This window comes from Mustela putorius, unplaced genomic scaffold (assembly GCF_011764305.1).
Source record: "Mustela putorius furo isolate JIRA1106 unplaced genomic scaffold, ASM1176430v1.1 tig00537248_pilon_pilon_pilon, whole genome shotgun sequence".
Lineage (NCBI taxonomy): Eukaryota > Metazoa > Chordata > Mammalia > Carnivora > Mustelidae > Mustela > Mustela putorius.
In genome coordinates this window covers 13,762,054-13,775,660 of record NW_025422387.1, presented here as the reverse complement: position 1 = coordinate 13,775,660, position 13,607 = coordinate 13,762,054, and the positions used below count along the sequence as shown (strand labels likewise).

General features: G+C 52.3%; 1 protein-coding gene across 4 annotated transcripts in view; it reads left to right on the top strand.

Moving 5' to 3' along the window:
* The first annotated feature begins 3,228 nt into the window (after nt 1-3,228).
* The window catches only part of PXN (paxillin), a 46,008-nt gene continuing 35,629 nt past the window's right edge, over nt 3,229-13,607 (top strand). For 2 of the 4 annotated variants that reach the window (XM_045073683.1, XM_045073684.1), the window contains exon 1: nt 3,229-3,401. In XM_045073683.1, the coding sequence (XP_044929618.1) occupies nt 3,389-3,401 (13 nt within the window). In that variant the 5' untranslated portion in view covers nt 3,229-3,388. The remainder of the gene's footprint in view (nt 3,402-13,607) is intronic. The other 2 variants (XM_045073685.1, XM_045073686.1) reach the window with 2 other exon arrangements.

Here is a 13,607-nt window from a genome sequence, read left to right as displayed (position 1 = left end):
AGTCTGCCTTCAAGCTCAGGTCATGATCTCAGGGTCCTGGGATTGAGCCCCGAATCAGGCTTTCCGCTCAGCAGGGAACCTGCTTCTCTCTCTCTCGTTCTGCCTGCCTATTTGTGATCTCTCTTTCTCTGTCATATAAATAAAATCCTTTAAAATATATTTTTTAAGATTTTATTTACTTGACAGACAGAGATCACAAGTAGGCAGAGAGGCAGGCGAGAGGGGTAGAAGCAGGACCCCTGCCAAGCAGAGAGCCCCATGGGAGGCTCCATCCCAGGACCCTGAGATCATGACCTGAGCTGAAGGCAGAGGCCCAAAACACTGAGCCACCCAGGTACCCCTATTTATTTATTTATTTGTTTATTAAAAGATTTTAATCTATCTATTCAACAGAGATCACAGAGGCAGAGAGGCAGGCAGAGAGAGAGGGGGAAGCAGGCTCCAAACCATGCAGAGCCCGATGTGGGGTTCGATCCCAGAACCCCAGAATCATGGCCGGAGCCGAAGGCAGAGGCATTAAACCACTGAGCCACCCAGGCACCCCTCCTATTTATTTTTTTAAATAAAAAAATTAAAAAAGGGGGCGCCTGGGTGGCTCAGTGGGTTAAGCCTCTGCCTTCGGCTCAGTCCATGGTCTCAGGGTCCTGGGATCGAGCCCCACATCGGGCTCTCTGCTCTGCAGGGAGCCTGCTTTCTCCTCTCTCAGACTGCCTCTCTGCCTACTTGTGATCTCTGTCTGTCAAATAAATAAATAAAATCTTAAAAAAAAATAAAAAATGAAAAAGGTAAAAAGAAACAAGTAAAATTGTTTTATCTACTCCAATATATTCTAAATGTTACTGTATTAACCTATAATCAATGTAAAATAGTGTGGCTTTGCTCACCCTTTTGTCTCCCCATTTTCACTCTCCATCTCATATTTCATGCTGCAAATTCCTTCCAGTCCTTCCAATGCACCATGGCCTTTGTCTTAACCATAAGCCTTTGCATATGCTGTTCCAGGCAGCTGGGAATGCTGTGAGGCTATCATTCTTCATACAGGCTTATTTGCTCTTCTGCCTGCCCTTTTGGACTGTATCCCTGGAGAAGGCAGACACCGTATTAGTTTTATTTATCACTGTATCTCCAGCCTGAGCACAGCTCTTGGTCCAGTGCTGGCACTGTTAAATATCTCACCTCTGAGTGAATTGATGAGTGACTTCACTAATTATTTTCTGAATCTTCAATTAAACCAGGAACTATCTGAGGAAAGGGACTGTGGTTTGCTTCATTCCAAGTGCCAGGCATAATGCCCACCAGTCATTCAGCAAATATATATGGAGCGGCCCCTCCTATACGCTGCACATGTAGTAATGGACATGGTTCCTGCCCTCACGTGCTTTTCCTCTAAGAGGATGAGGGACATTTATCAAATAATCTAACCACTACATGTAAATTGCAGGAGTGAGAAGTGTCTACAAAACAGAGGAACATTAAAGGTGTTGGGAGGGCAGGAGATAGCATGACTTGCCTGGTTGTGGAGCAGTCTTGGGTCTTGAGTTTTAATAGAGGAGGTTGTGGTAGCCAAAGGTGAGGCTCCTGGTTCTTCTGCCTTCTAAAAAAGAGCTTGATGATGGGGCGCCCGGGCGGCTCAGTGAGTTAAAGCCTCTGCCTTCAGTTTGGGTCCTGATCTCAGGGTCCTGGGATGGAGCCCCACATCAAGCTCTCTGCTCAGTGGGGAGCCTGCTTCCCTTCCTCTCTCTCTCCCTGCTTGTGATCTCTGTCTGTCAAATAAATAAATAAAATCATTAAAAAAAAAAAGCTTGATGGGCACCTGGGTGGCTCAGTTGGTTAAGCGACTGCCTTCAGTTCAGCTCCTGATCCTGGAGTCTCCGGATGGAGTCCCGCATCAGGCTCCCTGCTCAGTGGGGAGTCTGCTTCTCCCTCTGACCCTCTCCCCTCTCATGCTCTCTCTCTCCCTCAAATAAATAAATAAAATCTTTTAAAAACAAAAAAGAGCTTGGCGCCGAGATGGAGGAATGACAGCTTCCACATGCAGGGTTTTTGGGGCAAGGCTGAACTCTTCCTCTAGGGCAACCCGGGCCAGTGGCTGAACATGCCGGGGATGGGGGGTGGTGGGGGGTGGTGGGGGGTGGGGTGGGGGGGTGAGGGGTGGGGGGGTGGGGAGGGGTCTGGGGCCTGAACACTTCTGCCCAGTGAGGCTCCTCCAAGGAGTTTTAGCTTATTTATCTTTCTCAGATCTGAGTCCTTGCGGGATCCTGTTTCTTCCCCTTTCTTTCACAAACGTTACCTGCCCCACCCCCAACCCCATCTCAACATTTGCTTCCTGGAGAACCAGAGGGTCTTGGGGGCTGGGTTCTGGTGGGCGGGGGAACTCAAAGTTGTGCCTACAGGGCATTTTTATATAGAATCGACAAACTACCCTTGCCCTTTGCAAAGATGGGGGGAAGGGCTGATAGTCATAGAAGCCTCTATGAGAATTAACTTCCATAGTAGCTACCTGGTATCTGGCACTCTGTGAATGGCAGCTGTTACTATTACCTGATTTCTACACATCTCCTCTGGGCTTTGGGGTGGCTGAGGGTGTTTCAGGAAACTGCCTGGACCTGGGTGTAAAGCCCTTGAACTTTTTCCTTTAATGTCTAAGGTGGCATCCCCTCTGCTCCATGTTTTGGGAAAGTTTCCCTCTAGGAGGGTGGACATGTGGAAGATTAAGGGATATATAACTTCAAAAGTGTTGAATCTGGCCCCAAAGTCCGGATTGAGAGCTGCACTGCCATCGGTCCAGAGGGCGGCCCCGAAAAAAGGTCCTCCAAAGGTTCCGTGCTTTTCCTGTACTGACTTAGGGTCCTCCTGGGAGGTGACCTACTGGGAGACAGGCAGATAGAATGGTGGACAAATCTAACTCTCCAGCGGATGGACATGTGATGAGTGAATGATTGATGGATGGACAGACGCAGGTCAGCCTGAGATGTCAACACAGGAGGTGACTTTGAGACGGACAGAGACTGACCACAGGACTTGAAGAGACTGACCACAGAGCCTGAAGGCCAGAGTCTCCCACCTGCCGGCTCGGCCGCGAGAGGGCGCTGCCGCTCGCCCGGCGTAGCCCTCTGCCGGCCGGGCGCGCGCTCGCGGGCCGGCGGCGGGGCGGGGTTAGCGTGAGCACCGGGCGGGGCCAGCTTGCTCCGGGGGGAGACCGTGGGCGGGGGCGGGGCGCGCGTGCTCGCGGGGGCGGGGCGCGCGGCGGGCGCGGGCGCGCGCGGTGGCGGCGCGTTCCGTTCCCGGCCGAGGCTCGCGGCGGAAAAGTTGTGGGGCGGAGAGGAGCGGCCCCGGGACGGGCAGAGAGCGGGACGCCGAGTCGGCTCCCGGCGCCCGCGGTCGCGCCATGGACGACCTCGGTGAGTGAGCGGGAGGCCGAGGGAGGCGGCTGCGAGGGGCGCGCGGCCCCGGGCCGGGCGGGCGCGAGCGAGCGGCGGGGGCAGCGGGATCCCGCCCCCCGCGGCCGGGGTCCGGGCTCTGCTAGCTGAATGCCAGGGTTCCGCTGGGCCGGGATCCCCGGCTGGGCCTGAGTCCTGGGCCAGGCCGGCCTTGCTGCCGTCCTCACAGCTACCAGCCCCCGCCTCGGAGACGGCCCCACCTCCGGACCCCGGACGTCGGGCCATCTCCCAGACCAGCCGTAGGGGCCCGCTTGCACCTCAGGGACCCGCCCCGTCCGCCCCAGGGACGGACCCCCCACTGCCTGCACCAGTTGCCCGCCCCCCCCGCTGTGGGACCCTCCCTTCACACACGGCTCCCCCACCCCCCATTTCACTGATCTGCGGCCCAACTCGGGGAACAACAGCTGCGGAAACTCGAAACTCTCTGTTGGTCCCTCATTTCCAGAACCTGTTCCCACCCCTTTAAGGACCCCCTTTCCAGGGATAGCTTTTTTCATTTCACAAGTTAGAGATGAGCCTCCAGTGACCACACCCCCACAAAGACAGGTTTTTCATCTGTCCCCACTCCCCCCCCCCCAATCCAGGTCTGGGCACCCTGTTTTATGGACTGGTCATTCCGTTTCCCGGCTGCTCTGTCCACTCTGTGGACCAGCCCCTCCCCTTTCCTATCACAGATTAGCCTAATCCTAGAAGAGTAAGTGGAGGAGATATGCCCCCCCCCCCCCCCCCCCCCCCCCCACTGCCGGGGTCTGGTGCAGTGCCAGGGGAATGAAGTGGGAAGTGGGCCCCAGGGTATGGCCATCTCTGGGCTTGTCTGGGCTGGAAGAGTTCCTCCCACCCGGCACCATCCAGCCTTGCTGGAGGCCACACAGGTAAGGAGGACAGGATGCCCAGAACAGAGTTTTACTGTTTTCATGTTATCAGAGCTCCCAAACTACTCTTTTCAGTCCAGCCTTGATCTGGCGTTAGGATGGGGAAAAGAATCTCCTGGAACCTGACGCTAAACCCAAGGGGGTTGATGCCAGGGTTCTAGGAATGCCTTGAGTGGCCTGAACTCGGGAGTGAGAGGATTCACTCTTCACTCTCCCTCCCTCCCCTTCATGCCTGTAGCCAGAGGGCCTTTGAGCTGGGGAGGTAATGGGGGGGGGGTTCTTCTCTGTAGGAGCCTTGTCTTCCTCTGTACTGTGGGTGGCTTGTGTGACCACTGATGCTTTCTCTGTCCCAGGCTCTGAGGAGTAGATTCATCAGACGGCCCTGAGTGGCCGCCCCCAACCACACAGGGCACTAAGTTAAGACTGGCTATCTGTAGGCTCTGGACTTTCAAAGAGACAGGGAAGAGGACCCCCAGCTTCCTTTTGAAAAAGATCAGGGCACCGCCGCCGAGAGAGATCCTGGTGCTGGGAATGGTGCATAGTCCTGCCTGTTGTGCAGGGTGCGATGGCTGCCAAGCATAGTTCTGCCTTTGGGTCAGGCTTGGCACCCATTTTTCCAACACATTCGAGGTTGGCATGGCCTCCAGGCAGGTATTTTGTTCACATAAAAAAATAAGCTGAAAGGAGAGTGGGGGATTATTTTTTGAATCAGTACCTGAAAGTCTCGATGCTTTCCCAGCAGGAACCAGGGAGCAGAGTTACAGTTTCTAAAATGCCGATGTGTTTCTGTTGCTCTTCAACATCCCTTCCACACAGTACTGTTTGAAGGTCTGAGAGAGTTTTGTAGAGTGTACTCTTGGAGTCCAGAATTCCTGTCCTCTGACAGGCTTCCATTTAGGGCCAGGAAACCTGGTGAGTCTTGGGGAAAGTGTATACTGGCAGAGGGGCCTGCAGGAACTAAAATCTGCTGTTTACGGAGTGCTTGCTGTACCTCAGCTTGTCTCCGTCCTCGCTCACAGCAGCCCTTTGTAAGTGCCCCTTACTTAGGGCTCCGGCTGTCATTCCTGTTTGCTTTTTACAAATAGAGAAAACAGACTGAGAGAGGTTCATTGACTTGCCCCAGGTTGCACTGCCATGGAATGACCAAATCATGACTAGAATCGCAGTCCTTGGCTCTTAGATCTGCAGTTCCTGGGTCCCAAGAGGCCTTTCTTCCTGAGGAAGGGGTGAGCAGCGCATGAAGGAGGGGTCACAGGGAGTGGCGGCTGCCACCTGTAACTTCTGTGACCTTTCAGCACACACTCCCCAGTTGTTCCAGGCTGCCTGACTTCCTCCGCCTAAGCTCCCACGCCTGGCTGCCCCGGAGCCCCTGGGGTGGGAGCAGTGGGGTGAGCAGAAAGGGGAGAGGAATTTGCCTCTGTGCTCCGGCCGCATCAGCTGTCTGGATGGCTGCTTCCACGCACCGCCCGTCAGCTGTTTTCCTTAGTTAGGGTGGACACAAAGGCCAGGCCTCTTGTTTTTATTTTTCTCCTGAGAGTGCTCTCAGCTGTGAGCCTCCTGGTCCCTGGAACAGGGGAGAGTTTATGGTGTGTCCTGTGGCAAGGCTAGAGGGGGCAGAGTCTCTGCTGTGACTTTGTTTTTTTTTGGTCTTGAACGTTGGGGAACTCTTCCCTCCCCATAGCGGCTAGTGACAGACACACCATGTGCTGTTTAATAAGTTACAAATTTATAGCTCTTTGGGCAGAAAAACATAAACACTGCCCTTCCCTGTGTGTTCTCTCCTCTCTGTGCTACGGGGTGGCTGCTGGTGGCTTTTCCCATTACTGTTTAGATGCTGGTTTGGCCCGGAGTTCGCTCTGTTGAGTTCTGGCTGGATTTTCCTGGACAGAGTTCCCACAACACTGAGATGCAGTCTGATTACGGTTTCGGACCCAGCTCCTCGCTCTCCTCTTGCTCATGTTCCTAGTGCTTCTGGGGGGCTGTGACCACAGCTGCGGCCCAGTAATGGTCACGTGTGCTTGGTGGGAGACAGGCATCGGACTCAGCACTTCGGGCTATGATCACTGACACTTTGGAGAGAGGGTGGTTTTTATCTCCGCTTTACGGATGGGGAAACGAGCCTCTGGGAGTTCACTGGGCTAAGCTGGGGTTGGAACCCAGACCTATCCCATTCCAGATCTGGCCATCTAAACCAGAACAAGGTTAAGTGCTGGGTGAGGTAACTAACTGGGAGGGGTGGTGAGCCCCGGGCCTGCTGACTGAGGGTTAGCCCCCTGACCCAAATTCTGCTAGTCACCTTCAAAATTTGGGCCGTGGGGGCCATCCTGAATAAATGGCCTCTATGGCAGAGGGCGGGTGCAGTTCAGACCTTGATGGCTTTGCCTTCCTTTCTCTTGCAGAGGGAACAGCCAGCTGTTGGCAATGCCCAGTTGCTGCTAGAATCTGGACATGTCTTCTTTCAGCTTCTCAGCAGTCTTGACCCTCTGAAATACAGTGCCTCATTGTCCTTAGGGGGTGTACTAGGGGGGCAGGGGAGTTGCCTGGGGCATTCCGGGCTATGGAGCCTCCCTGTTTCCATGGAAAGTCTGGACTTTGGGCTTGCCTGTCTGTGGTGCCTCTGTGTGTTGGGCTGGGGTCAGGGCACCCAGCTGCCGGGCCCGCAGCAGAGGCAGCCCCAGGGAGTGATGCTGTGTTCCGCGGCAGGGCCGGGTCTCCTCCTGGGCTGTGCACTAGTGAGTTCCAGAGCTGGGCTCCGAACCCCGGGGTGTTTGATTCTTAAGCAGGTGTGCTTGCCGTGGTGCTTGCCGTGGTGCCAAGCTGTCTGCTGCCTGGGCAGCCCCAGCCAGGGTGGAGAGGTTCGGGTTGCTGGGGCCATATCCCTGCCGCTGTGGACTGGAGGTCTTCCAAGGGAGCCTCACGGTATTCCCTCCAGCTTCCCCAGCAATGGCCGTGCCCTGGGAGGCTGGGTGGGTCGTTGGCTGGAGGGGCCCTCAGAAGGTCAGAGTTACTGCCGGGGTACCGAGCAGTGCCTCTCCCCCATATAATCCGTCTTGCATGGAGTGTGCTGACCCTCCAAGGCTTCCTTGGGCCTTTGCCTTGTTCCAGAAGGAGAGAGTTGAAAAACTCCTCCCACCTTCACCTCATTGCAGCTCTTCCTTGGGTTGTCCTAGTGTTGGTCCTTTCAGTAATAATAACAAACAGCTGTAGAGCTCTTTCCCAGAGTGTTTATTAAGCACTTACTGTGTACGGGCACTGTGCCGGGCACTTTACATGCATTGTTTCACTGACCTGTAATGGCCATAGGAGGCACAGGTTCTGTTATTATTACTGCTGTCCATTTTACAGATGGTGAAACTGAGGCACAGAGAGGGTTAGCCCCCTGACCCAAATTCTGTTTACCAGTGAGTGGTAGGGCTGGGGTTTAAATGAGAGTCGGGCTTGTGACTGTCCTTATACCTCTGTTCATGATACTGGATCGGATCTTGCTTGCCTGTTGGTTTGATTGTTTTCCATTTCTAGGATGATAAAAATCTTTCCTGTCCCCTCCCCACAGCCTCAAATCTCTGATCTCCCCCATCCATCCTCTTCCTGTTCTCTGGGCTTCTTCCCTTTCCTTCAATCTTTCTTGGGATGGGCTGCTGGACACTTGTGACAGGGTCTCCTGCTCAGTGCTCTCCCATCCCTGTCACCTCCTCTCCAGTCACCTGTTCCCCTTGGGACAGAGGGTAGTCCTCTGAGGTCCCTCTTCTTCTTCTTCTTCTTCTTCTTTTTTTTTTTTTTAAAGATTTTGTTTATTTATTTGACAGACAGAGATCACAAGTAGGCAGAGAGAGAGCTGAACAGAAAGCCTGATGCGGGGCTCGATCCCAGGACCCTGGGATCATGACCTGAGCCGAAGGCAGGCCTCTTCCAGGCCTGGTTGGCATCACGCCCTCTGTGCCCCTGACCCACACAGACATGCTCCTGTCTTCATTCAGGTGTTTGGACTTGCTGCCAGTTGGAGCCGGCCCATTTCCAGAGGAGGAAGTAGATGAAAACTTTGAGGTGGAGAATTGAGAGTGTCCTCTGTGAGGGAGAGAGGGAGAGAGAGAATTGGGGGGAGCTGAGTATTCCCAGAAACCTTGACAAAGCTCCTGATAAAAAGGGTGTTCTAGGAATTGTCTCCTCACCCGGGATAGGCCCAGAGCCTCCCCAGCCCCCAGGTCTACTTTGCCTTTTCATTTGGGGGCCTGTTGGGAGTCTCACATCTGGCCTGAAGCGTGCATTCACGTCCTGATAAAGTCTTCCAGCTAACGAATTGATTGCCTAACCCATGAGACTCAGGGCTGGCCTCTCCAGGGAGACCTTGGACGCTAGGCCAGTGGCAGGCAGAACATGTGGTTGGCCAGGCCCAGCAGAGCCCCCAGTGGCCAAGTTTTCCCTTAAAGATGGCCTTTTAATGCTTATTTCTTGTGTGATTGTGGTATTGTGGTCTTACGGGTGAACATTGTCATTGTTAGGTGCATGTTAGAAGTATTTCAGAGTAAAATGTGATGTCTGCATCTCGGTTTGAAATGATACAGTAAAAAAAGGAGGTATATATATATATATATATATATATATGTGCATACACACACATATGTATATATATAGAGAGAGAGAAAGCCTTCAAGCACATGTGTCTGTTTATACAAAATGGCAAAATGTTAATGACTGAGTCTAGGCAGAGGGTATGTGTGTGCTCATTGAAATGGTCTTTCAACTCCTCTGTCTGTTTAGACACTTTCATGATCAAAAGTTGGAAAAAAAGTAGATCATGGTTTATGCCATAGTGGGCTCAGGCTTATTCAGCCGGGAGTGAACCTAAGTGTCTGTCTGTGCCCCTCGGCCTGCTGGGACACTGCGGCCCTGGAGGAAAGACCGGGGTGGGGGGGGCGACAGGAGCCAAGCAGGCCTGGGATGATCGGGACTGGTCACTGTCAGTTGGGGGGCGGGGGCACACAACCACAGTGACCCATGCAGTAAAAAGGACAGGGCCAGCCAGAGACAGAGAGTTTCCACAGCGTGAAGGCAGCCCCCGGGGTTATTTTGGGTGTGGTGACATTAATCAGACCCCGGACGGGCAAGGGAGACACAGGGCAAGGGAGACGCTGGGCTCTGGTCAGAGTTTGGAGAGGGTTGCTTGGGTGGGATGCGGAGCAAGGCTTACAAAAGACTAGCCTCTGGGCAGCTGGAGCCTGGGGGAGGGGATGAAATGCCATTTGCCTCACATCATAAACCTCTTATCTGTGGCCAAAAGAACACCACTAGCCTGTGGGCAGTGTGGGCCAGAGTGGCCCCTGGGCTCTTGCTGGTGGCCCAGGGTCTGGCCCAGGGTCTGGCCGTTCAGTTCTCCAGCCTTCAGGACCCCTCTCCTGGAATCCCCACTCCTGGGTCCCTCTTCTCTTGTTTTGTGCTGACTCAAAGCTTGGGCCACTTGGCCCTCCCGTCTGTTTGGGAGAAATGGCTGGATTCTGGCACCAGTCGCCCCCTTGGCTTGGAGGTCCCGGTGCCTACCAGGAACATTTGGGGCAGCCGTCAGGCTCTTGTAAGGGGAGCCCTTCACTCGAGGGTCTCCTTTGAGACCCATGCGTGCCTGTCGGCATGCATGGACGCAGAGGCTGGCCACTTGCTCTAGCCCAGGGGATCTTCCTAGTGGGGGCTCAGAGTGGTGTGTCATGGCCTTTCTCTGCCTGTTGGAAACGCAGCACGATGTGTGTTTTAAGGGGGGGGGAGGGGCGGTGCTGTGAGGAAGCTGTATGTAATTCTTGGCTGGGACTCAGGTAATTGTTTTAATGAAATGGAATGCAGCTTATTCAGAACTCACTTGGCAGAGACAGCCATGTTCTGTTCTGTTTTCTTGTTGGGGAGAGCAGGGCGCACATTTGCAGCTGTTTTGAATAGTAGAGCCCTGGGTGAGCGTGGAGGTGGGCGGAAGGCTCTGGGGAGCTCTTCTCTGGTTTGCTCATGGATCCTCAGGCTGCTGAGACGCCTCTGGACAGCAGTCCGTGTATCGCTTTGAATAAGCCATGGAGACCTGGGCCTTGCTCTGGATAGGAGAACAGTCCCGTTGAAAGCAGGGTGTAAGCATGAGCTTACGAGAGAAGAATCCTGTTGAAAGCATGGATGGACCTGCAACCTGCCTCTGGTGTCCTTGGGACCTGCAGGAGACGAGGGCTGTGGGAGCGCCCGGCACCAGCAGAGAGACCCCCCGCAGCTGTCCCCCTCACCCCACGTGTCTCTTCCCCTCATCACCTTCTGTGAGCCCTGTACCCTTCCTCCTCACATACCCCATCATCGTACACCTGACGTGGCCATCTGTCCCTTTATCTTCTGGCTCGCTCTCTTTACCCACGGTCCCTTCTAACTTCTTCGTCTTTTCTGTTGTTAACACAGCCTGGGTCCTTCTTTCATGTTCTCTGTTTTGCTAAGAATACGCTCTTTAGCGGACATATTTCCCCCTCCCTCCCTTGAGATCTGCTTCTATAGACACCCCCCTCCCCACTTCCTTCCCCACTTCCTTCTCGAATCCCTTTGTGGGGGCCCACCACTGTGTTTTTCTCAAGATCTCTGCTGGCTCCCTGTTTTGCTCCTAGGTGCCTAGGTCAGTTTTTCTACTTGCGTGACCTCTTTTTTCACTCGTGTGCTGGCAACTCCTAAATTTATATTTCCACCCCTGACGTGGATTCTATTGTCCAGATTCTTCCGGCCTGCACGCCAGCAAAGACCCAGCTCATTTCCTCTTCACTCTCTCTTTGCGGCCTCAGGCATTGTCTGCTTTCTCTGTGATTGTCCCCTGTCTTCTCTTGTCGTGTGTGACATCATGGGCCTTTGCTCAACACTTCGAGATTTAGGCAACGTTTTCGTGTGCTTCATCATTGTTGATAAGATTCTGACCACAGTCCTTTGGAGAGTGGGTGCTAGTTTTCCCCATTTTGCAGATGAGGAAGCTGAACTGCAGCTCCAGGGGCTTAGGGACACACCCAGTGTCACCCAGACCCTGATGCAAGAGCTTGACCCGAGAGCGTCACCTTAGGTCCCCTGGCACCAAACCCATTCTTTTTTTGGTTCTTCATACTGGAACCACAGGTTGGATTTGGCCTGAAGACCTGTGTCACTTGGCCTTCATAGTATTTAAAAATATTCCAGATTACCATTGGATCCTTAAACAACATGGTTTGAACTATGTGGGTCCACTTAAATGTGTGTGTTTTTTTTTAAATAAATGTAGAATAGTTCTATCAATGCACTTTCTCCTCCTTATGATTTCCCTAACATTTTATTTTCTTTAGTTTACTCTGTTGTAAGAGTATATAGTATGTAGTATATAAAATAAGTGTATAAATTATAAATATATGCAAAATATGTTTTCATCGACTACTTCTATTATCAGTAAGGCTTCTGGTCAGCAGCAAGCTATTAGCCGCTACATTTTGGGGGACTCAAGTTGTATGTGGATTTTCATAACTGACTGACACAAGCCACTTATTAAAATGTTGACATTATTAAAAAAAAAAAGAAGTTACATGTAGATTTTCTACTTCTCAGGGAGTTGGTGCCCTTAACTGACTATGGTTGCCAACATTGAAACCATTAAGAGTTACACATAAAAATCCGTATGTTGTCTCTTTGAAGGAATCTCGTTTGGCTGCACCAGATGCCTGTCCTCCAAGGCACCACGGGCTTGGCCTCAGCAGCTCCAGTCCTCTCACTGGTCTTCTCCTTCGCCTGCAGTGAGCTTGCTTGGGGAGGTTCTTCGAATACTCTCTTTCTGCCCCAGGTTTATGGCAAATACACACTTGCTAAATCTAGGGGGCTTCTTTTCTTTTAAGATTTTAAAGATTTTATTTATTTATTTATTTATAAAAAAGTAGAGGTGCCTGGGTGGCTCAGTGGGTTAAGCCTCTGCCTTTGGCTCAGGTCATGATCTTGGGGTCCTGGGATCGAGCCCCACAATAGGCTCTCTGCTCAGCAGGGAGCCTGCTTCCTCCTCTCTCTGCCTGCCTCTCTGCCTACTTGTGATCTCTTTCTCTCTCTCTTTCTCTCTGTGTCAAATAAATAAATAAAATCTTAAAAAAAAAAAAAAGGGTATCTTTACACCCAATATGAGGCTCAAACTCACAACCCTGAGAGCCAGGTATCGCATACTCCACTGACTGAGCCAGCCTGGCGTCCCATCTAGGGGCTTTCCCAAGTTTCATTCTCTGCGTTAGATATGATTTCTGACCACTCCAAGCACTTAGTTTCGCCTAGAGGCTGGATCTTTGTCCAAGTTGCGGAAAACGGCCTCCATACCTGTCTCCCCTCCCCCTCCTCCTTTAAGATCTGTGCAGCTCCTACCTTGAGCAGGCTTCTTTCTGGTTCAAACCAACCAACCTCTTCACCCTCTCACTTCTGTATAACTTCGCAGATCTAAGGTAAATTGGGCATCTTTCCTTTTGTCTCCCCTCTGCCTTGTAGGCCCCTTGAAGACAGGGATCTTATCTGCCTTTCAAGCATCTCTCAGTGCCAAGTTCACCTCGGTTCTCTGCAGTTGCTTAATAAATATTTGATGGTGGTTGATGATTAAATGGATATGAACTGCAGACACCCACTGTGATGCTAGACCTCCAGCAAAGCTCTTTCTCTGCTAGAGAATCCGAGCAAGGGACTGCTGCGTTCTAGGTTGGAGGGGAGGTCGCATAGTCCCTCGGATGGAACATAGCCTCTGACCTCAGCCCTCCTGGGTCTGTATCGTTGCTGCCACTTGCTTTAACGTGTGACCTCGGCAGGTCACTTTACACCCTTAGCCTCGGTGAAAGAGGCACACTTCTTGAAGTGCTTAAAAGTACTCAACAAGGGGGCCAGGGCGCCCGGGTGGCTCCGTCAAGTGTCTGGCTTTTGCTTTTGGCTCAGGTCGTGGTCTCGGGGGTCATGGGATTGAGCTCTGCGTCAGGCTCCATGCTCAGCGGGGAATCTGTTTGAGATTTTCCCTGACTCTCTCTCACTCTCAAATAAATAAATAAGTCCATCTTAAAAAAAAAAAAAGTACTCAGTAAGTGGTGACGGTTGTTATTATCATTCTTCCTTGGAATAATTTAGACTTTGCTTGGGGCCTTGGCCTTCTTTATAGTTGATCTTTTTTTTTTTTTTTTAAAAGATTTATTTATTTATTTATTTGACAGACAGAGGTCACACGTAGGCAAGAGAGGCAGGGAGGGAGCGAGAGGAGGAAGCAGGCTCTCCGAGGAGCAGAGAGCCCGATATGGGGCTTGATCCCAGGAACCCAGGATCATGA